Source organism: Lathamus discolor, chromosome 8 (genome assembly GCF_037157495.1).
Source record: "Lathamus discolor isolate bLatDis1 chromosome 8, bLatDis1.hap1, whole genome shotgun sequence".
NCBI lineage: Eukaryota > Metazoa > Chordata > Aves > Psittaciformes > Psittacidae > Lathamus > Lathamus discolor.
Genome location: NC_088891.1, coordinates 21385486 through 21408565, shown reverse-complemented (window position 1 = coordinate 21408565; position 23080 = coordinate 21385486). Strand labels below are relative to the sequence as shown.

Below are 23080 nucleotides of genomic sequence, written 5' to 3'. Positions count from 1 at the left end.
AGGGCTGGGGGGCGGGGGGGGGGGTGGCTTCCTCAGCATGCTGGCATGCGTGTGCAGGCATGTGCCAGCACGTGTGAGCCTGGGTTTGTGCATGCAAGCATGAGCAAGCACATGTGTGCGAGCTTGCGCAGGTCTCTACAAGCCCACGCATGTTGTGTAAGTGCATGCGCACACGCATGCATGCTCAAGGGTGCGCGGGCACATGCGTGTGCAGGCACATGCACGCGCTGCAGGCGTGCACGCGTGGTTGCAGGAGTGCTCATGAGCACACACAAGAGCGTGCACAGACACGTGCAGCTCCGTGCCCGTGCCGCCCGCCTGTGCTGCATCTGCACGTGTGTGCAAGCAGGTACACGAACGCACGTGCTCGCAAGCACCCACGTGCGAGTCTCTACGCGCAGGCACGCGCACGCACGCCCCAGCAGCACCCGCTGGAGGGGTTCGGTGCCCGGGGTGGGCACCCGCGGGGGTCTCCGCATCCCCCCCGCCACGCTCTCGCTGCTCCTCTCCAGCGCCTGGGTTTATTTTTAATCCCGTCGAGCCCCGGGTGATTCACGCGGCTCCGCCTGCTCTGCGCTCTCCGAAATAGATGTGCTGGGGAGAAGGGGCCGCGCGAGGAGGGGTCTGTGCCACCCCCTGCCACGCAGACACGGGGCAAGCCCCAGCTCGAAAGCACCAGAGGCTGGCCCAGGAGGTAAAGCTGCTGCTCCACAGGTCCCCGAGGCCTTTGTGGGGCCAAGTGATGCTTCCCGAAGTGGAGTCTAGAGGATGCCACAGGGATGCTGGGTGGCACCGGTGGGGACAAGGGGCAGAGCGCAGGATGTCCTCATGGAGTGAGGAGCTTCCGAGCGGTGCTTGACGGTGCTAGCACTGGTTACACCGGCCTTTCAAAGTGCTTTAGGACTCAGAACCACGTCAAGTCATGATTATGATTATTATTACTTTGGCCTTTTGGGTTATTCAATCTAAGAGGATTGCCAGCACCGACAGGCCGGCTCCCACTGCACCGCCTGAAATGCAAGATCAGGACAATATTCACAACCAAAACCACCCAGGAAAGGGGCACAAATTCTCCACTGAGACTTGGGTGAAGCAGAGGAGCCTCTTTCCCCAGGAACCAGGGAAAATATCCTTCTTTTCATGTAGGAAAAATAGCCCCCTTTCCCCAAAACCTGGCTAAAGTTCCCTGCTCCGTGGTGGCTGGGCATCACAACCTACCCTCCCAGCCTGTTTAAGATGTATCACTTCAGAGGAGCAGCATTTGGGCATCCTCTTGCAGAAGGGTGAACATGCAAGACTTGAGAATTAATAATATTTTTAATGCCAAGTTTTAAAATTTATTTCTAAAGGTCAGATTTTTAAATTAAAATTTTCATTTTTATAGTTAAAATCTTATTTTTTAAATAAAAGTCCAACAGCATTTAAAATTGAAGTTCAGCAATAAAAGGTTTCCTGCCATAGCAGCAGATCTCATGCACTTAAGCCCAAAACACTCTTCCCAAGAGATTCCCTGCTTCGAGCTGAATGTGGCTCCCAACCAGCCGCGCACAAGAGCCATGACTCCAGCTCCACGGGACAGTGGCAGCACCAGTCTCTTCTCCAAGGAGCCAATATCCAAACCAGACCTCTCCGGGACGCAGGAGGCCTGGAGCTGAGCTCCTCATCGGAGAACAACAGGGCAGTTCACACCTTCTTGTCACCTTCTCTCTGCACGGTGGGAAGCAGGGACTAAAGCACAGTCTATCAGGCGGGCACCCAGCACGCTCTGGAGCAATGGGATGCTGCTTCCGCACTGGTGTCTCTGGAGCAAGCACCTACACATCTCCTGCCAACAATAACCCTTGCACGGTTTTAAGTCCCAGCTGAGCATGAAAAAGCACCTTTTTCCTCTTCGGGTCATTTATTTATAGATTTAAAGAAATAAAAATAGAAAGAGGCGAACGGTGCACGCTAAAGGGACAGAAATGCTCACTGCAACAAAGTAAGAGCAGAAGCTGGGCCAGGAGGGGCCAAGCCAAACCAGCAGCTCTCGAGGCAGAACCATCACTCCTCCGGTGTGGGCAGAGCGAGGGCAGTGGGACTCATGCTTCAAAAGCCACCAAATTCATTTTCACAGTATCCAACATAGAGCGGCTGCGCCTGGACCCCGCGCCTGGCAAGAGAGCAGAGAGAGGGCATCAGAACACAGGAGGGACGTGGAGCTGTGGGAACGAGCCCAGAGGCGGCCATGGAGATGCTGCGAGGGCTGGAGCAGCTCTGCTCTGGAGCCAGGCTGAGAGAGGTTGTCCAGAGAAGCTGTGGCTGCCCCATCCCTGGCAGTGCTCAAGGCCAGGTTGGACACAGGGGCTTAGAGCAAGCTGCTCCAGTGGAAGGGGTCCCTGCCCGGGGCAGGGGTTGGAGCTGGATGAGCTTCAAGCTCCCTTCCAACACAAACCAGTCTGGGATTCTATGATTATAGGGAGGGCACAGGCAGAGCCCACAGTCAGGTCCCAGTGGTCACAGGGTGGCCATTGGTGCCTGTCTCAGGTGTGACGAGGAGGGAGCGGTTTTCATCCTGTGCTTGCAGACTTGTTTTTCTGCTCATGTGTGGGAGCCATGGCTAAGGGCGGGTTTCCTGGGGAAGCTGATGCTGCAGGAGAGGTGGCAATAGCTGACACGTCCCCCTTCCTCAGCATGAAGCCCTCTCCTCGACAGAGCCGCCAGCCCACGCCAGCAGCAGGGTTTCTCTTCCAGCACTGCACAAAGCAGCTCTGCCTACGCACAGGCAGAGAGAAACCTGGGGCTCTCCATCAGAACAAGGTGCATTCTGCACCAGGGAAAGCCCACCTCACCCTCCCCACCCGCCCCAGGGGCTGATCCCAGCGAGGCGGCCCTGTCGCCACGCTCCGCCTTGCTGTGCGGAGGACGTTACCCCAGGAGCTGGCAGCGGAAGGCCGCCAGCCGCACGTAGGCGTCCTGCAGGTTCCTCACGCTCGCGTTGCTCCACAGTCTCTCGGCTACAGCCCCAGCTCTCGGCCTTGAGGAGCGAAGGACAGAGGCAGCAGGTCAGGGGGAGTTCAAACGCTTCCCACACAAAGCCCTGAGCTCCCCAGCACCTTCCTGGCCGGCATCCTGCATCACGTGGCTGCTGGGTATCAAAAGATCCACTCCCAGACACACGCAGATCGGGAGTGGACCAGGGAGAAAGGACAGACCGGCACAAAACACACAGCGGTGGTGCACAGCAGCAACGTTACACTCTCACAAACCCTCATTTAAGCCTCAGTGAAGCTGTTACTAGCACAGAGGTCTTGCCAGGGGATGGGGACAAGCACCATGCACAGAGCAAACCCACAGGCTTTGGCACACGTTGCTCAGCGGTGAAGGAAAGGGGCCCAAGCGTTCTCCCTGTGACTCCAGCCAACCTCCCCACTGCTTCTCTTACCAGAGCCTGGGGGTCAGGTTGGTGACATCCACGTATTCACCCCACATGCAGGCCTCTCCACCGATCACCAGATCCTTCTGTTTGGCACTGCCTGCAGGGGACACAGCATTCAGGTGATGGGGTGTTGCATGAGAACACCCTGCCCACAGAGGTGCTCAGCCAAGGAGGAAAAAACTTGTCTATCTGAAGGCCCCCACTTCAAACCCCAAGCTGGGGAGAGCAGAGGTGTTCTCTGCTGGCAGCAAGGGAACGAGACATAGCACAGGAACAAGGACATGGAACAAAGAACATGGAACAAGGAACATGGACAAGGAACAAGGATACTTAAGCACCTTCACACCAGCAGCAAGACAGGCAGCCCTGGTGCTACCTCCAAGTGACAAGTCAGCTGCCACACGGGAAGGGGACATGAGGAACAGACCTTTGAACTTCAAGGGCTCCACTTGGTAGGCTGCCATCCAGTCCTGCCCGTAGGAGATGCGGTTGAGGTACCAGGGGGTAGAGAGCAGAGCGTGGTAGCCAGCCTTGGTGACATCTGCCATCTCCTCCATGTACGGCTTGGAGGTCTTCCACACGTGGATGATGGAGTCTGGCCTCAGCTGAAGGGGACACATGAAGACCACACGTGGGATCAGTGCAGCAACAAGAGCACCGTGTCTCCCTGCCAGCAGAGCATTCACAGCTCCAAACACTCCCAAAGGGAAACTGAGGCAGACTCTGGCTTGACCTTCGAGCCGCTTCCCATCTCGTTTTGAGGAAGCAGCAGAGAGAGGGATAAGCCCATTTGCACCGTGTCCTGGGCAGGGTTCAAGCAGACACCAGAGTGACAGAGCCACCACCTGCCAGCCCCAGCACAGCACCCCAGCGCACACCAGTATGTCTGGCTGCAGTGCTGGCACTGCTCACCACACCACAGGCAATTGCCTTAGGGAAAGCAGGCAGCTCCCACCTTCACTCCATTGTCAAACACCTCCTGCCACAGGATAGAACCTTTGCCAAGGGAAGAGACAATGTCCAGGAGCCTGGAATGGAAAGAGAAGCAAGTTTTGGGTCATCCCACCTACACTCTGCTGGCTGCACACAGGTGAAGTAGCAGCTTCGGTATTCCCAACACCAAGACAGGAAGGTACTTCTGAAAGAGAAGGGAAAAAGCACAGCCCCTTATGGGGCTTCTTCCTTATCAGCCCCATGTTTTGTGTGGTCAATCTCCCAATAAAACACAGGTAAACTACTCCCTTTGGGGTCAGGGAGACATTCCCAAATGGATGTGCTCCTGAGAAAGAGATCTGGTGTCCCCAAAGCAGCAGAAGCCATTTCTGCTGGTCACATACTGCAGCTGCAGGCCCAGGATGCAGCTGTCCTTACCTCTGGATGTAGAATGACTCCAATTTTCTGTAATCTTCACCAAAGCCCATCTGCTGCATGAAGGCACGGATTTCTGGATTGGATTTCCTGCGCACCAAAGAGAAGCGAAGAAAAGCACTGCAACCAGAGCTCTGGAGTAAGGCCAAGACACGGCCAAGTCCTTCCCACATCCATTCACAGCTATCCCGGGCGTTCCAAGAGCTGTGGCTGCACTGGCACCAGTGGCTTCCCACAGTCGGCATCCCCATGAGCACGGAAACCCTGGGCAACTAACACAGAGAGCCTGGGGAGCAGGACACCAAGGACCTGCAGATGATCGTGACTGCAGTCCCAGACACTTCCCCCCTCCAGACCCCCTCCAGGCTGATTTCAGCCTCACCAGCACGTGAAGTCCACCTCATCACCACCGAGGTGAAGAAAGAAGTCTGGGAACACAGAGCTGACTTCTTGAAACAAACTGGTCACAAACTGGTAGGTGCTGTTAAGGACTGGGTTGATGGGCCCATAGGTCCCAGAAGGATGCTTGCCCGAATAGCAGGGAGTCAGGAGGCCTGGAGCACCTGGGTCATAATAAACACAGAACAGTAAGGAGGGGGGCAAATGTGGCCATATCACCCCATATAACCCCCTGGATGCTCTTCAGCACAGCCCAGGGCCTGCCAGGGCACAGAAGACCTGAGCATGGCGCATGAGGCACAAACAGCAGCAGAATCTCTGGCTCAAGATGTCTGACCTGACAGGGAGGGATGCTTCCTAGGGGAGATTCCCACAGGAGCTCACACACTGAGCAGTGCAGCGCCCAGCACCCTCTCCCAGCTCCATACACCCGCTACAGAGAGGGCAACCACAGTTATGGCTGTGACCACACGCACAGGGTGTACTCCAGTGCATTTGGAAGCAGGGGAAGGAGACAGAAAGAAAGGCAATGCTTTCCTGGAGCTTCTCTTTCTTCCAGACATGGAAAAGGAGATACTTGAAGTAGAAGCGTGTCAGGACTGGGGTGCAGCTGAGCAGAGGGAGGAAGCTTGGTCAGCTGTACCCCTAGTTAAACCCAAGATCCTGGCAATACCCATGATCATAGCTTTGGCAGAGCAGCTGTTCCCCCAGAATCACCCAGCTTGGCCCTAAGCAGAGATGGAAATGTTTTAACTTTGCCTTTTGTTCCAGAAGTTGGATCATTGCATCCCACTTCCCCCAGACGAGGGTTTGCTCCTCCTCACAGCCAGCCTGTGCGACACAGCTGCCCACAGCCTGAGTTTGGGATCCAGGCTGCAGATTCCCTTCCTGTCCTTGGGTACAACTGGACCCCCCCTCACAGCAGCAGCAGCAGCAGCAGCAGCGGGGTGTGCTCCTCACCCGGACCCCAGGACAGCGTGTGCCCCGGTGTGTCGAACTCCGCAATGACCCTGATGCCGCGCAGCCGCGCGTACTCGATCACTGCCTGCACGTCACCGGCCGTGTACACGTGGCTCATGGCATTGAAGGCTCCCTGCGGGAACACAGGAATCTCAGCACCCTTCCCAGGTGCTGATGGAGGGATCTGCTCCCCTGGGTGATGACCAGGGTGGGTTACCTGCTTGCTGAGTTCTGGGAAGGTTGAGCTCTCATAGGGGAAGGATGGGTCGTCCACAATGTGCCAGTGAAACACGTTGAACTTGTTGTAAGCCATGACATCCTGGGAAGGAACGGGAACAAAGATGAGTATGCCCTGCCCCTTCTGAAAGGTCACCCAGCTTGCCATAGAAAGGGGACAAGGCCTCTCTGGTCCAAAAGGACAAGGCAGAGTCCCTAAACGTGCCCCAGAGCCCAGGAGGGATTCAGACACACCAGCACCACAAAGAGCTGCAGAGGGTCCTGTTCTTCCTATAATTGAGCAATGGTGGAGACCTGGAGGTTGAATTCTGCCTGGGCTGAAGAGAGAACCACCTCTGTCTGACCTGCCTGGCAATAAGTCGCTGTTTTCCCTTCCCTCAGAAACAACCCAGCCTCAGAAAGTAACCTGGATTGCAGGAATCCAAGATACCTCAGGGGGGTCTGCCTCATCCTATTTACAAAGGGAGCTGAGAAATCACCCAAACAAGGTGGCTGTGAGTCACCTCAGGAGCAAACACAGCCATGTTTTACTCCACAGCAAACATGGCAGCATGGAAGCATTTTTCCATGATGAACATCTGTGTATTAAGAATTGAGGTCATGCTGCCATCCGTCCCCAGCCTGCTGCTTCATCTAGGGACAAGCAAGCTGGTTTTGTTCAGAACACCCAGGTTTGATGAGCTCTTCCTCAATGATGCAGTGGCCCCAGCTCCTGGGATCTTTGGAAAGGAGCAACACACAGAAAACCAACCCAAAAGCCCTCCAGGCCACCCACAGAGGGCTCAGTTGTGGCAGCGGAAGGGACACCCAACTAAACCACCTCATCTACCAGATGGAAAACTCCTTTCCTCCCAGAGGAAACTCCTACCAGAGTTTCCAGGATGGCTCTGAGGGGCAGGTAGTGACGAGAGGTGTCCAGCAACAGTCCCCGGTGAGGGAAGCGGGGAAAGTCCACGATTTCTGTCTTGTTGATGTAGTACTGCACACAGAGAACACCAAGAAGTGAGCAAGGCTTTGGGCAACACAGCCATCAGCAGGGGACAACCAGGGTCACCTTTCTCCCCAGGGCTGGTGGGACGAGGAGGGGTACCACGCTAGCGGCTAGCCAGGGAGAGCTGCAGCACTTAAGCCGCTCACACGGCAGGATCTGGATTCATAAATCTCTGCTTGGGCTCTGGTGAGGCTGCACCGCTGGTACCCCCCCACTGCAGGGAATCCCCAGCCTGCCCCATGGAGGCAGGAGCACTGTGGAGAGCTGACTGCCCCAGCACTCACCGTGCCGTTCTGGTCTCTCCCAACGAGCTGGCTGAACGTTTCCAGGCCTGCAGGAAAACCACACACAGTCCCTTTCTCAGCACAGATTCCCCCAAAGGAACAGAGCTCAATTAAGAGCTAAGTCGATGGAAAGACAGGCACATCCCCATAGGCCTGAGGCAGGCAGAGTGGGAATGTCCCACAGAAAGCACACTTCACCTCTGAGAGCTCCCCAGACGGCATCAGCAGAAAGCAGCAAGGAGCCTTCCGAGACAGAGAGCTTGTCTGAAACACAGCATCAGAGAGGCTGGAGTTAGGTCCCACACTCCATCACGTGCTGCTGCAGGCCACAGCAGCACCAGGCAGAGGTTTGGATGGAGCTGAGGAACAATTCCTGCCCCAGAGGGTGCTCAGGCATTGGAACAGGCTGCCCAGGGCAGGGCTGCAGGCACCGGCCCTGCAAGGGTTCACCCCTGTGGAGACGAGGCCTCAGTGCCATGGGGCAGGGGTGGCCTGGGCAGTGTTGGGGTTGGACTGGATGAGCTGAAAGGGCTTTTCCAGCCTGGTTGATTCTGTGACTCTGTTCTAGGACTGCACCTTAGAGCCCAGAGAACAGATCTGGGGGCTTCTTCTTTAACCTTCTCCCACTGTTTTATCAGCACCCTTAGGGAGGTGCCTCCCTCCCTGCCCATTTGTCAATAACCCAGTGAGGAATGCTGGATTGCTGCCTCTGTGCAACTGGGGACAAGTGCTGCACAGGGCTACTTCCGCCTGATGGGCACAGGAACAGCCGCACTCCCTCCTGCTGCCAAGCTCTACACTTACAGCTCTCCTTGGAGTCCAGGCTGGGAAACCCATCACAGTCTGGTGAGGCCACAAAGACGAGGAGCTGAGTGCAGGGCAAGTCCTGAGGTGGGTTCTGTGTGACGGGGACGGATTCATTCCCTGCAAAGGACACAGACCATGGACCTCAACCCCGTCCTGGCCCTTTTCCCTGCTCCCAGTCCACCACCATCCTCCCAGCTAGCAATGGGAGGCACAGGAATACACGGTTTTAACACACAGCACCCCCTCCCTCACCCCAGAGCAGGCACTGGGTGTTCGGCAGGGCCTTCCTTCAAGAACACATGATCTGATCCCAACCTTCAGCACGGAAGTGAGGAAAGCCCCAGGGAAGGCTTTGCAGTGGAAGCTTAAAGGAGTGCACAAAAGAGGAGACACACCAGAGTCTGGTCCGGGAGCAGTCCCCAGAGCCTCCTGGACACCAAGCCCCGCTCCAGCAGGCACAGCTATTCAAATCTTCCCGGGGGGTGAACACATTCACGTTTCCAGACTCTCCCAACCGTGGGAAATGAAGCACAGACCCAAAAGCTGAGCCACCCTCCCCAGACAGGGCAAAGAAACCCTGCAGGAAAGGGTGGAGAATGAATCCAAGCCTGCTGTGGCTTCACCTTCTGCAGAGAACAGTGGCTGGAAAACAAGCCGGCTCATATTCAGACCCCCAGCAGGAGCTCTGGCCACACTTCCCTATCTTGGAAGAAGCACTTCCAAGGATGTACAAGCCCAAGACCTCATTGGAATCATTCCCTCAACTCCCAGAGGTGTTCAGCCTTTGCTGAGACACACGGGTCTGGCCAGGAAGACAGCGGGTTAGCGGGGTGAGACACAGCCAACTCCATATATTCCCCCCACAGCATTCCCAGGAACAGTCAATACTCAATACAGTCACTCAAAATAAGGAGCTTGGCTTTGAGCGAGCCTGGTCAGAGGCCAGGCACCAAGCAGACCTGGGAGACACTGTGGCACCACCAGTGTTTGGGGGAATGCAGAGCCCATGCTCCAAAGCTTGCGGAAGCCAGAGCCCCACATTCCTCAAGGATGGAATGGTGAAACCTCCGCGGAGAGAAGGGAAAAGGCTAGAAGATAGCCTTGTTTTGAGCTTTCCTCTGGTTGCAGACAAGCTGGTAGCCAAGGCAACCTCGCAGATGTGCGAGCACACGCCAGCACAGCAGGACCCGCTCCCTCTGCTCGGCAAGGCGCTGCTCACCAGGGACGGCTGCTCGCAAGCCTGGGGACACGCGAAACGCTCGCTCTGCTGCGGTGCCACAACAGAACTGGTCCCACCACAACAACCACGTTTAAACCTGCCCAGGAGACACTGCCAAACCCGAGCGGCAGGCACGCGCCACCACTGTCGCTCCTAGAAGGCGATGTAGGTGGGTGCACCAAGGATACGTGATCCATTCACCACGAAGGCTGAAGGTGAAACATCATGGAGTTTACAGTCATGAACTGGAGGAGAAGGGCACTAATAACTAACTGCAGGAGGTCAGCAGCAGTAAAACATCGCAGGGGCTTGAGTTCCACGCACGGACCGGGGTCTCTCCCAGGCTCGTTTTGGAGCTGTCCAGCTGAAGGACAAGAGACAAGGCGACAGCAGCAAGGGAAATTCAATTAGACAGAAGAAAAGAGTTAATTCTTCACCTGGAGGGTGGTCAAACACTCCAGCAAGGGCCCAGTTCTCCATCCTTGGAAATACCATCATTCCAGCTGGAAACAGCCCCGAGAAGCTCAACCCAACTGCAAAGCTGGCTCCAATTTTGGGTTTGGTCCGTTTTGAGCAGGGGCTTGGCAAAGACCCCCATACATCTCTCTTAAATTGGTCTCTGTTTTCATGCTTGAAGTCCAGAACGAACGGAGAGGTTGGAGAGAATCTTGCCTGCTGTTAAACTGACATAGCAGATCCTTGATACACACGAGAAAATGGTTTCTGCCGTTTATTTTCTCTATTCATAGAAACTATTCCCTTCCACCCGGGGTTTCCATTGCCTGTTCTTACTAACCACCCAGGCGGAAAGAGAAAAGGGAAGGCAAAGAGGGAAAAAGCCTTAATCATGTAGTGTCATAAAGCAGGGTGTATGGAAAGCGATAAGCACGAGCTCAATCTCATGATCGCACAGTTTCACCGAGTGATGTGATGGTCACATTTCCCCTCTGGGATGAACAGGCAAATGTGAATAATTCTATCAGCTGTTTTAAGGTTAGTTCCTAGCAGCAAAAGAGAAAGAAGTCTCCTCAGCTCCCAAATCAAGCTTTATTTCTATCACTGCTTACAAGAGCTGAAGAAATAAAATAAGCCAAATGGATCTGTCTCAGGGGTTCAAACTTGCCTTGCTCCAAGCACGACGTACTCAAGATGAAGCCGAGTGGCTCCCAGTGCCATGAGCACTGATCCGCAGTTCACACCGACATTTGAACACCCGGAAGCACCTTAGTGGCTCTTTCTGATGAATGAAGCATTTCACGCTCCCCAGATGCAGCGCTCCAGCCTGCCGCAGACCCACGCAGGCACCGAGCATCCGTGTGCGCCGGCTCCCCTGCCCCTGCACGCACAGCCAGGGACCCCCCCGCACCGCGCCCCAGACACGCAGTGGGTGCTACCACAAAGAGATCTGGGCACAGGAGTCCTCCAGAGCCTGTCCCAAGGCGAGCCCAGGCTCCCAAAGCTTCTGCCTTTCCCCTTCTCACCCTACAATTTCAGGATGAACCCATGAGCTACCCCTGCCAGAAAAGCCACGCTGCCTCGGGATGCTTAGCAACCCTTGTGGGGAGTGCGCCACGGCATGGATGTGTACTTGGAAGGATGCATGAAGCAACACGAGCCTTTCCTCACGGAATGCTTCACACTGACACCAGGAGCTGCTAGGAGCAGGAAGCATCAAGGCTAGCAAGAACTACTGGAGCCGAAGGGATTGCAACAGCAGTCACAAGAGAAGGAAGCAAAATGAAGCGCTGGGGAGCTGAAACACGATCTGGAGGAGAAGAAACAATGAGACAAAGTCTTGACAGCAAGAGCCTAACTCCCTGAAAGCCAGCCAGTGTGCCCTGCGCCAACAGCACCGCACCGAGCGCCGAGAGGTGCGTGCCACAGGCGCTGCCCTGGGACTCAACCCGAGCCACTGTGGCATCAGCCCATGGCCACCACCATCAGCCCATGGCCACCATCAGCCCATGGTCACTATTAGCCCATAGCCACCATCATCAGCCCATGGCCACCACCATCAGCCCATGGCCACCATCATCAGTCCATGGCCACCATCAGTCCATGGCCACCATCAGCCCATGGCCAGCATCATCAGCCCATGGCCACCACCATCAGTCCATAGCCACCATCAGCCTATGGCCACCATCATCAGCCCATGGCCACCATCAGCCCATAGCCACCATCAGCCCATGGCCACCACCATCAGCCCATGGCCACCATCATCAGCCCATGGCCACCACCATCAGCCCATGGCCACCATCATCAGTCCATGGCCACCATCATCAGCCCATGGCCACCATCGGCCCCAGCCCCCGCGGCGCTCCGGGGGTCCCCAAGCAGCACATCCCCCAGCCCGCCCGGCCTGACCCCCGAGCACGCGAGGCTTTGGGCCTGGGGGCTCCCTGGAGAAGGAAGCCATGCACGGCCGGCACAGCCGCGCCTCCAGCGGCGCCGAGCCCCCCGCCCCGCCGGCAGCCCGCGCCCCGCCTCACCGGTCGGGCGGGCGGCGGCGAAGAGCAGCGCCCGGTACCGCTGGAACGCCGCGTCCAGCACGGCGCAGCCCGGCCCCACGGCCGAGCCGCCGGCGTGGCCGAAGCGGAACCGGGCGGGCGGCAGCAGGCAGCGGCCACCGCCGGGCGGGGAGCGCTGGACCTGCGGCCGCGGCCACACGGCAGCCGCCGGCTGTAGCAGCAGCAGCAGCAGCGGCAGCGGCAGCGGCAGCGGCAGAGCCCGTCCCGCCGCCATGTCGTGCCCCGCTGCCGGAGGGAGAGGGCGGTGCCGCCCGCCAAATGGCAGCTGGGCCCCGCGGGGCCGGGCCGGGGCTGCGTCCCCCGGGCACCTCAGGGCGCCCGAACCGCAGCGAGCGGCTCTTCCCTCGCTACAGGAGAGATAAAGGCACGGCCCCTCGCTACAGGAGAGACATGGAGGGGCTGGAGCGGGGCCAGAGAAAGGCAACGGAGCCGGTGCAGGGCCTGGAGCACAGCGGTGATGGGGAACGGCTGAGGGACCTGGGGGGTTCAGATGGAGAAGAGAAGGCTCAGGGGGACCTGATGGCTCCCTACAAGTGCCTGACAGGAGGATGGAGCCAGGAGGGGCTGGGCTCTGCTCCCAAGGAACAAGGGATGGGACAAGAGGAACCGGCCTCAGGGTGCACCAGGGCAGGTTTAGATGGAGCTGAGGAACAATTCCTGCCCCAGAGGGTGCTCAGGCATTGGAACAGGCTGCCCAGGGCAGGGCTGCAGGCACCGGCCCTGCAAGGGCTCACACCCGGTGGAGACGAGGCCTCAGTGCCATGGGGCAGGGGTGGCCTGGGCAGTGCTGGGGTTGGACTGGATGAGCTGAAAGGGCTTTCCCAGCCTGGTTGATTCCACGCTTCTAAGCTGCTGTTGAGGGACACTGCTTCCCCAGCCCTCAAATGTGAGAGCCCCTTGGCCATGCTCCCTGCGCCAGCGGATCCCGTGCAGTCCGATTTGGGCTTTGAGAGTCAGGTGAGTTACTTGAACACATACTTCAGCTGCAGCAGCTCCCAGCGGTGGGGCTGAACACGCGTGTGCACTGGGTCTGACGTGGGCCTTGACATGCTGTTGGTGCCATGTGTTTTTATGAGCAGTGCTGGGTATAAATCAGCCCTTGCACAGCTTGCCAGGGTTATGTTATAGGCAGCAGGTGAAATACTGGTTGGCTTGTATCAACAGAAGGGGCTTTATCCCATGCTGGAGCCTCACAGTGGAGTGTTGCAGAGATGCTTTCCACACGGGCTGGCTTTTGCAAGGAAACCCTCAACCTCAGATGAACTCTTTATTTTACCTCCTCCCTCTCATCTCTGCGTTCCTCAGCAATCCCCAAGGCAGATAAGGACCCTTAAGTCCAGGTCTTACCATTTGATTGCTTCACAAACCTACCAGCTCCTGCATGGGAACCAGCTCCATTCAATTAGGCAACAAATCAGGCAATCCCAGCACAAACACAGGCTCGGGGAGACCAAAGGAAGCAGCCCTGAGAAGGACTGGGGGTGTTGGTCCACGAGAAGCTCCCCATGACCCAGCCTCAGTGTGCGCCTGAGTCCAGAACCCCCCCGTGTGCTGGGCTGCACCCCCAGAGCGTGAGCAGCAGCTCAGGGAGGGGATCCTGCCCCTCTGCTGTGCTCTGGGGAGACCCCCCCTGCAGCCCTGATCCAGCTCTGGGGCAGCAGCACAAGAGGGACGTGGAGCTGCTGGAGAGAGGCCAGAGGAGGCCACGGAGATGCTGCGAGGGCTGGAGCAGCTCTGCTCTGGAGCCAGGCTGAGAGAGCTGGGCTGGGGCAGCCTGGAGAAGAGAAGGCTCCTGAAGGGGAGACCTGAGAGCAGCTCCAGTGCCTAAAGGGGCTGCAGGAAACCTGGAGAGGGGCTTGGGACAAGGGCCTGTAGGGACAGGCCAAGGGCAATGGCTTGAACCTGCCCGAGGGGAGACTGAGCTGAGCTCTTAGGCAGAAGCTCTTCCCTGGGAGGGTGCTGAGGCGCTGGCCCAGGGTGCCCAGAGAAGCTGTGGCTGCCCCATCCCTGGCAGTGCTCAAGGCCAGGTTGGACACAGGGGCTTGGAGCAAGCTGCTCCAGTGGAAGGGGTCCCTGCCCAGGGCAGGGGTTGGAACTGGGTGAGCTTTAAGGTCCCTTCAACCCAAGTCAGACTGTATTTAATGAACAAAACTGTTGTCCTTTCCCTCCTGAGCAAGCAGTGAAGCCACCAGAAATCTCCAAGCCATCTGCAGTGCTGGGAGACAAGCCCCAGGCATGGGGAGCAAGCAAGAAATTAAATGCCATGGGAGAGAGCATGGCAAGGGAAATTGCCTCATCACACTAGCACAAGATGAAATAACACTTTGCAGAAGCAGGATACAGCCATGGAAGGGTCTGGTAGGGAATTTAAGGAATTCTCCATCATGTGAACACGACACAGAGAACCAGGGTCAACAGAGGGAAAGTCTTTTGCAGAAAAACCTCAAGGTTTTTGCTATCAAAGGTTACAAAAGCACCAGCACAAAGCTGTGGAGTGACGGTGAAAGGAGGAGCTGTGAGGACCTTTGGCGCTGGGGAGGAGGGTTGGAGTGGGATGGGGGAAAGTGCTCTGCAGAGTTGAAGGAATCTGGGGGCTAAACAATGTTTTGAGGGTCTCACGTAGGTGGAGCAGTTGTGAGGATGCCAGGCAGCGCGAGGCGATCACAGTTAGGTTTGGGTCTAAATAGGATTGTAGGAATTCCATGAGATTGGTGGAAATTGATGGAGAATCTCCAATGGGGGAAGGCAGGGACTGAGGGTCATCTATAGCTAAGGGAGCCAGGCCAGAGCTGGCACTGCCATAGGCTTAACAACTACACAGCACTGCATCCCTCTTCTATAGCCCCGTAGAACAACAAAGACCACCCATCCTTCTAAGGGAAGGGGAGCCAAGAACCCAGGGCAGGCACAACACAAGCCAACAGCCTTACCAGCTGGGTGCTGCCCCATGGCCAGGGAAGCAGAGCATGGTGGTGGCAGTAATGGGGCCACCAACAGTCCCTGTGTCACCCAGCAAAAACAAAGCACAAAGAGTGCTGAATCAATCCAAGGAAGCCTCAGAGCAGATGCACTTCCAGGAGAGCACAGAGAAGCAGCAGCTGCTTAAGCTCCAGCTTAAATAGAGCTCCTGAAGCAATGGGTCATGGGTGGAGGTCCCAGGCAAGGCTGATTGGGGCGGTTAAAGCCAGCTGGTGCCCTCAGGCTCCTGCCAATCCTTACCTGTTCCTTGTTTTCCCTACGGAGTGGTGGCAGGACCCCAGTTCAGCATGGCAGTACGTGCTAGGTTGCTTCCTGATGTTTTTTCCAGCTCCAGTGCCATTGCTCCAGGGCTTTGGCCCATCTCTACCCACATTCCATGGCAAGAAGGGACATGGAGGAAAACACCTTTATTCCAACCTGCATTGGGCCTCTGTGAAAACAGCCCCTGTCATTCTTCGTATTCGCTTTCCTCCTCTTATCTTGAGGCTGCTGCTGGTCTACACGAAGCCTCAGTGGTCTTTATTGGGGTTTGTTGCCTTTCCCTGTGCAAGCATCCACTGCTTTTCTGACAGCTCTGATTGATTCCACTGTCTCTAGTAGTTTCACTGTATTAAGATTGCAAGGGAAGAAACAACCACCAAACCCCAAGACAGTTTGTTGCTGTGTCGCATCAGGCAACGTCAGCGGCATCGTCAGGGCTGTGCTTCCTGAGACTGAAAGTGCCCTGACCTGAAGCAAATCCTCTTTTCAGTGCCTGCCACACTCCTGTGCAGCATTATGATCACAGCTTTCCATGGAGATATGCGAGCTTTTCAATGGATTCTGTTGCTGTTGCTATTTTAGGGAACTTGATGTCTCCAGGGGATGACTCAGACAAGTTCATCTGTAGCTGGCCAGCATTAATCTAGACTAACAGACTGATTCAGGAATGCAGTTTTATGTAAGAAAACTGCGTAAGCACGTGTTTAGCTTTGGGAGCCTGGCTAAAAGAAACTGCTTTACACGCTGTCCCGCACGGGACATAGAGCTGCAGTAGCCAGAAGCTGCTGATGCTGTTCAGTAGCAATTCAACAGACCAGCTTGTGGTCTCGAAGCACATCTCCAGGTGATCTATCCCCTGGGAAGGTTGGGCTCTTCAGGCCAGTTCAGCAGGGAACACAGAGACACAAGGTTCAGAGCTTACCTGTGCTCCCGCACCGCACCTCCGCCTGCCCTAACTCTGGCCACCAGCCCCACAGACTTGTTTAAAGGCTTCAATGTCAGTGCATGGGGCTGAGGACATCGCGCTGCGCCTGCCCTTGCAGAAGGAGGTACCTGCAAATCCCTCCTCTCATCTCTTGGACTGCAAGAGCTGGCAGCCAAGTTGCTGGGGGACTCTGCAGAACACTGTGCTGCACCAGGACTCTGCTGGGTTACCTGCTTACTGCTGATAATGAAGTTGGTAGAAATCCAAATTCCTTGTTCTGACACAAATTGTTATGAAATCTGGCTGGTGTTACACTTGGGTCTTTCTGGTTTGTTTGCCTCTGGGGCGTGAAGATGGCCTTTGGGCTGTCAGTGCAGTTCCTTGTTCCACAGCATTTTTTTAAGGTATAAATCCATTTATTATGCTGCCTAATTCCCTGTAACACTGCTGCTCCTGCATTGAATCATGAGGACATTTTGCATACAGATTCCTCTGCTGGTGAGAAGCGAATGAGCTGTGGACAGAGGAATGGAGGAAGCCATTCATGACAACCTTCTCAGAGCATGAGTGTTGCATTCTCTTTGCTCTTTGAGCCAAACGTTGTCTAAGCCCAGCCATTCTGGAGTGAATCCAGCTTCAGGTCGAGAGACTTGCAGGTGGTGTGGCTGCACGAGGGCTTTGGAACACATAGATCATCATCTTGAAATGCCTGCGACTGCCTGTAGTCCTCTGACTTCAATTTTGGCATCTCAGAGGGGTTCTGGGCACACTTCTTCTCTCCATTTACCTGTTTACCTCCCCTTCCAGCCATGGTGAATAATTATGGTGTTTGGATTGCAAGCAGTGCGGGCAGCAGCTGCACCATGTTGCAGTGGCATTACTGAGGATGGTGATCATGGGGAAGTGAGGGTCAGTGTGTGCTGGGTCTTTGTGGGTGTCAGCCCTCCTGTGGCACATCTCTGTGTTTTAGCGATGCTACTGCTCATTGTGGTGTCGCTGGCAGGGAGCTACAATTGCTGTTGCTACAATCCACCTTGACCACCATGTACCACACTAGATGCTGCCATGGAACAGTTTAGCAGATGCATATGATAAATGAGTTTCTCAGCACAGATGGAGTTCAACAGAAGGGACCTCTTCAGGTGGGAGAGTACATGTAAGGGGTGCAAGGCCTGGGAGATTTGGAGCTAGCAGGCAGGAGTGGGCCTCACCTCAGAGAAGTATTTCAACAATTATGAACTTAGGAGTGGAGTTTAAGGCACAAAGCTCGAGGTGAGATGTGTTAATCTGTCTGAAGCACCCAGGTTCCGGGCTCGAGCTCAGCCTGGTGGTATTTGCACTATTGGTATTCCTTGCAAAGCCTTTTTTCCTCTGGATTATCTGCAGCTCACACAGCTTTGGGGTGGCTGAACAAACAGCAGTGATCCAGGGGGCACCTCAGCCCATGTCATGGGTGAGGTTGTTAATGCCTCAAACCCAAGGCATCAAGACATCTCCTGGATTTCCTTCTGCCCAGTGTGGGAGCTCCGTGTGTCTCTGGTGATGGCAGAGATGGGCTTTTCCCAGAGATCCCGCCTGGCTCAAGGAGCAGGGGAGCAGGAGGGAGGCTGGGTGAGGTGGGAGGTTCAGCCAAATCCATAGTGTATCTCCAAGCACAGGAGCCCCGGGGTGGTTGTGTCGTGGGCACCAGCACTTCCGCAGCATTTTGATGTCATGAAACGGAGCTTGTCATAGGGACGTGCTGAGAGTTGTTGTGGAGGCTGAGGTTTTGTGGCTGCCGTCCTGGGCTGCTCTCAATCACAGCTGTGGAGCTGAACTGGAATCAGTCAGAGCCCGTGGATGTGTGGTGACAAACTCCTTGTGCACAGAGACCCTACTCCTGTAAATCCACTGAGCGTGTGCTTCACGGAGTGAGCTGACTGCAGTGCAATATTTTACTCTTGTCAGCTTCAGCATGAACAGTTACTAGAATCACTTGGGTAATTAAGCTCTTGCATGAATAAAATGGAAAAGCAGCAGATGACTATGAACATCTAAATCATCTTTCAGAGCAGGTAGAAGAGCGGTTCTCCACGCTCCTCTGCAGCTGGAGTCCTAAAATCCCCAGAGGCCGAGCAGATCCCCTTGGGATGAGCTGCAGGCAGCAGCCCTGCTCTTCTCAGGTGCCTTTTGCCAACCAGCTACAAGGAGCCGGTGGATGCCCAGGGCTCCATGTGTGACCATTAGGTAGGAGACTTTGTAATGAAAGAAAGACCTTTTGCAGAAGGCATAACTGAAATTTCACACCAAAGAGTATTTTTGAGAAATATTAGTGTTTTAAGTGAGGAGTAACCTGCAGTGAAGTGCTGATCCCTGTCTTGCTGTGGGAAGAGATAGGGTTGTGACTATAGAACTGCCTTCCCATCTCTGCGGGATGGCATTGGGAAGATCCCGTCACTGTTTAGAAATGTTTATTACCGAGATTATAAGAGAAAGGGAAGCAGTCCGGGTGCACAGAGAGGTTTAAGTGTGCTCCTAAATGACTGTGCTTTGTGCTGCCGAAGCACGGCTCCTGCCCTTGGAAGGCCCCTGTGCAAGGCGACGGCTTGAGCTTGTGGAGCAGCGCATCTGGCAGAGCTGTGCCGGGGCCAGGAGAGGGCAGCGGGGAGGCGCTGAGATCCCGCGGCCGGGGTTACCGTGGGCACGGGGATGCCCGGTCCTGCCCAGCCCCTGCAGTGCTCCCAAGTAGCGGGAGGAGAACTGGTTACCGGGGGGAAAGGTCGCCTCAGTGAAGGGTTGGGCTCGGTTTTGCGTCCAAGCACAGGCTCAGGGAAGCTGCAAAGCTCTGATAAAGCAAAAACGTGGCTGTCTGGGCAACACCTTTCTTGGCTTCTTGGGGTCCGGTGGGCACATGCGTGCTCATGTATTGACAAGGAGGTGGGCATGTCTCCAGCTGGACAGGACAGTGCTACCAAAGTGTCACTCAGGAGATGACACACTGTCCCCCTCGGGGGCATGGTGACCAGCTGAGCCCCGAGGCTTGACGTGTGAGGGGCACCTGCCTGGGAAATGTCCAGCTGGTATGTCCGGAGCGGAACAAAGCTGGGGCTGCTTGTATTTATGTAGGGCAGCATGATTAACACCCAGGTCGCTGTCATTCCCTGTAAGTAGGGTAATTAGGGACCTGGCTTTAGTTACTAGGTCGCTTGGCATGAGGCAACGTGCCTGCCCGGTCCACACCCCCCGGCGCTGCTCCTGACCGGCCAGAGCAGAACCCAGGGAGCACAGGCTGTCCCCAGCTGTGTGATGGGGACAGCTTCACATGGTGACAGTCGGGGGAGGACAACGGGTAGTCGCGGCTGTAATGCCATGGAACACCCGGAGCTGACTTTCAGAGCTGTTTGTGTGTCTGAAGATGCAGGCTGTACCCATCAAGGTTTCTAGAGACATGTACCCAGGACATCGGACACTCAATCTGCTCGGATCCCTAAGGGCAGCCGCCTGCGTCACCCTGAGCGCAAACCCCAGTCACTGCGGCCACCATTACGCTTTCTGTGCGCCAGCAGAAAACAAACCACCCTTTTGGAGGCAGCTTCTAATTTTCTGCCTGTTTCACAAGGCACGTGTGCTGAAACGGGAGCGGGCAGTGGGGCCCCGCCGCGCCGGGCGCTGCGCGCACCCCCGCGGGGCACGGCGGTCACTGCTGCCCGCAGAGCTGCCGGCTCTCGCCCCGCCGCGTTGCGCCAGGCGGAGTGTGCGGAGCGGTTCCGGTGGCACCGCCTCGGGACGGGGCCGCTTCACCCGCGGCGGAAAGGGCGCCCCGGGGCGCCAGGAGGCGGAGGATTAGCGCGGGCGGAGGAGGCGGCCCCGCAGCCGTCCCGCGGCTGTGCCGGCTCCTGACGGGTCGGGAGCAGCCGGCTCTCCGGTGCGCCCGGCTGCAGCCTTGTTTCCAAGCCGGCTGGAGTCCCCTCTGCGCCCCGAAGTGTTGCAAACAGAAAGCTCGGTTCGCCTCCCCCGTGCCCGGCCCAGCACAGCACTGCTCTAGAGGCAGAGCTGCCTCGGCCGTGCTGCTGCGAGGGCAGGGAAGGCTGAGGCGAAGGGTGCTCAGCCCCTGTGGCACCCCGGCGTCCGCCGCTCGCCGGGGGTGCGGTGTCCAAGCGAGAGGCCCGGGTAGCCCAGCAACGGCGCTGCCTCATGCCCACGGCCGGCACAGGGTGTGCCGATGGCGGCTTGTCTGCCGGGGGGAGAACGGGCTGTCCCCGTGCTGGTGCTGACACGCGTGTTCTCCCCAAACCGCCAAATAGCAACACTGAAGGAGGGAGTCAAGCCCTCGTCACCGGCTGTCATCACCGCCACCGACCAGCCGCAAAGCTGGAGTCCAGAGATGCTCCCGGCACAGCCAGGGTCCCTCCGGGGATGGCAGGCGCACGTTTATCCCACGGCTTCACATAAAGTACCGCCTGGATGCGGTCTCAGTGCAGTTTTATTCCGATTTTGAGGCACAACAACCGGTTTTCCCTCACACTCCCCTCACAAGTCCCTCCCCACAGGTGCCGCACCGGGTGATGGCTGCGCTGGGGGCCTCCCCTCCGCGCCCGGCTGACAGGAGCCCGGAGAAGCGCTCCCTGCCGCACCTCCGCCACACATCCCCGCCACCCTGCCGCGCCCGCACCTGCGTCCGTGAAGGGGAAGCCGGTACAAGGGAAGCCGGTATCAACCCTCCTCCTCCTCGCTCCACCCGCCACTCTCAAGATGGCTCCGCGCCACACTCAAGATGGCGCCGGCGGCGGGCGGGGTGAGGGGGGGGGTGTGTGTGTGTTTGGGGCGGGGGGTGTCGCTCACTCAAGATGGCTCCCGGCGCGGTGGAGGGGAGATGGCGGCGGCGGCGCAGGCGCGGCGCGGTGCGTCACGCGCCGCGGCGTGACGTGCGGTGCGTGCGCGGCGCGCGGTGACGGAGCGGGTCGGCCGCGTCCCTTTGTTGGCGGCGGTTGAGGCGCGGCGGGGCCGGGACCAGCGGGGGGGGGCGGTGGCGGGGCGGGGGGCGCCGCGCGAGCCGCCGCCGTTACTTCACCGCCTCGCCATGGACTCGGACGAGGGTTACAACTACGAGTTCGACGAGGACGAGGAGTGCAGCGAGGACAGCGGCGCGGAGGAGGACGAGGAGGACGACGAGGAGGACGAGCCCGACGATAACCTGGACCTGGGCGAGGTGGAGCTGGTGGAGCCCGGGCTGCGCGTCGGCGGAGAGCGCGACGGGTTGCTAGGCGGTGAAACGGGAGGGCTGGGCCCCGGCGGCGGCGGCGGTGGAGGCGGGCTGGGCGGCGGACCGGGCCCCGGCGGCGGCGGCGGCCCCGAGCAGGAGGAGGATTATCGCTACGAGGTGCTGACGGCCGAGCAGATCCTGCAGCACATGGTGGAGTGCATCCGCGAGGTCAACGAGGTCATCCAGGTGCGGACCCCCCCCCCCCATCCCCGGGGCCGGGGCCGGGCACCGGCGGCGAGGGGGAGGCGGGTCGGGCCGGGCCGCGCCGCCAGCGGGCCTCGCCTGAGCGGCGCCGGGCCCGGGCCTCCCGCGGCCCACAGCTCCTCCGAGCGAGCCCCCAGCCCCTCGCTGGAGGCAGCGGGGGGGTCCTCGGCACTCCCTTCCCGCGGGGAGGCCCCTAGGGACAGGCCTGGAGCTCGCTTCCTGCCGTGGAAGCGTAGGGAACGCGGCCTTTGGCTATGAAGGACTCCTGTTTCTTTGTGTGGTTGCCAGCCGGTGGGCTGCAACCTGCGTTTTACCTTCCCCCGCTCCGTCTTCACGCTGGCCGAGCGGGGGGTTTACCCCGCGGCTCGTCCCGGGAGCCGGGGAGCCGTTGGCAAGCTCTGGAATTTGGGGAGAGGCAGCCGGGCACGGCTCTGGTTTTGCTGCCTTCTCCCTTCCCTTCCCCCCTGGCATATCCAGACGGGCTCCACCAGCTCATGGGGCTGAACCTTGTGATTATTTCCAGCATAGACGGAGGGATACGAGCCACTGCTGCGAACACTAACTCTTCTGTCTCCAGGTTTAAGCACATAGTGTTCAAATAGATACTGAGTTTGAAATAACATTTGCTGACTTCAGATGAAAGTATCTAAGTCTTATCAGTTGGCTCTTGAGCTTTTGGCAGGAATTTCAAGCTGCTGGAGCTCTCTGGCTTCCCTTTGGAAATGTTTATGGCCAGGCTTTACTCCAGCTCACCATAAAGTTTCTGCAGGTGACCAGAGTGTGCGAGTTTCCTTTTGTTCCATTTACATGGGATTATTCAGAGTTAGAGTAAACTGAAGACGTTTCTTTTCCAATCTGCCAAGACGGTTAGTGTGAGAAAGTGAAATGTTGAAGGATAGAGTGCCCCAAAACCAGTTGCTTTGCCAGTTGTTGGTAGTTGTTCCAGTGTTGGTAGGTCAGCTTAAAGACAAGATGCTTCAGTGAATGCATTTGCCCAGCTACTCTGTGCTCTACGGTAGCTGTAATAGCAGCTTTAAAATGTTGGTTTATGTCCCGTAAATGCACCGTAGCTTATATGGAGCTTTATGCAAGCAGCTCTACAAGTATTTGCGTACCAAATGAGTAAATGGCATTTCTTCAGTCAACATTTATAACTTTAATGACAGTACCGTACATGTAAAGCTGAGTAAAGAAGTCTCTTTAGATTAGCTGATTATCCTGCAGTTAAAGGCTCATGGTTCAGTATGGATGTTTGTTT

The 23080-nt window shown here is 57.1% G+C and overlaps 2 protein-coding genes across 3 annotated transcripts in view; one reads left to right on the top strand and one right to left on the bottom strand.

Annotated features, from left to right (window-relative positions):
• Positions 1-1312: 1312 nt before the first annotated feature.
• HEXA (hexosaminidase subunit alpha) lies at positions 1313-12452 on the bottom strand. 2 transcript variants are annotated; one of them, XM_065688565.1, is made up of 14 exons: positions 12173-12452; positions 8462-8581; positions 7856-7921; positions 7658-7704; positions 7251-7361; positions 6363-6464; positions 6146-6278; positions 5169-5349; positions 4790-4876; positions 4374-4446; positions 3846-4023; positions 3425-3515; positions 2912-3016; positions 1313-2152 (listed from the first exon to the last, which is right to left on the bottom strand). In XM_065688565.1, the coding sequence occupies exons 1-14, from the start codon at positions 12423-12425 to the stop codon at positions 2089-2091; spliced, it is 1611 nt and encodes a 536-aa protein (XP_065544637.1). In that variant the 5' UTR covers positions 12426-12452; the 3' UTR covers positions 1313-2088. The 2 variants fall into 2 exon arrangements, with proteins under 2 accessions (XP_065544637.1, XP_065544638.1); XM_065688566.1 differs by lacking the exon at positions 12173-12452 and adding an exon at positions 10121-10196.
• An 8904-nt stretch (positions 12453-21356) lies between these two features.
• Positions 21357-23080, top strand: part of ARIH1 (ariadne RBR E3 ubiquitin protein ligase 1) — a 60347-nt gene continuing 58623 nt past the window's right edge. Inside the window, exon 1 of the mRNA XM_065687943.1 lies at positions 21357-21804. Within this exon, the coding sequence (XP_065544015.1) occupies positions 21436-21804 (369 nt within the window). The 5' untranslated portion in view covers positions 21357-21435. The remainder of the gene's footprint in view (positions 21805-23080) is intronic.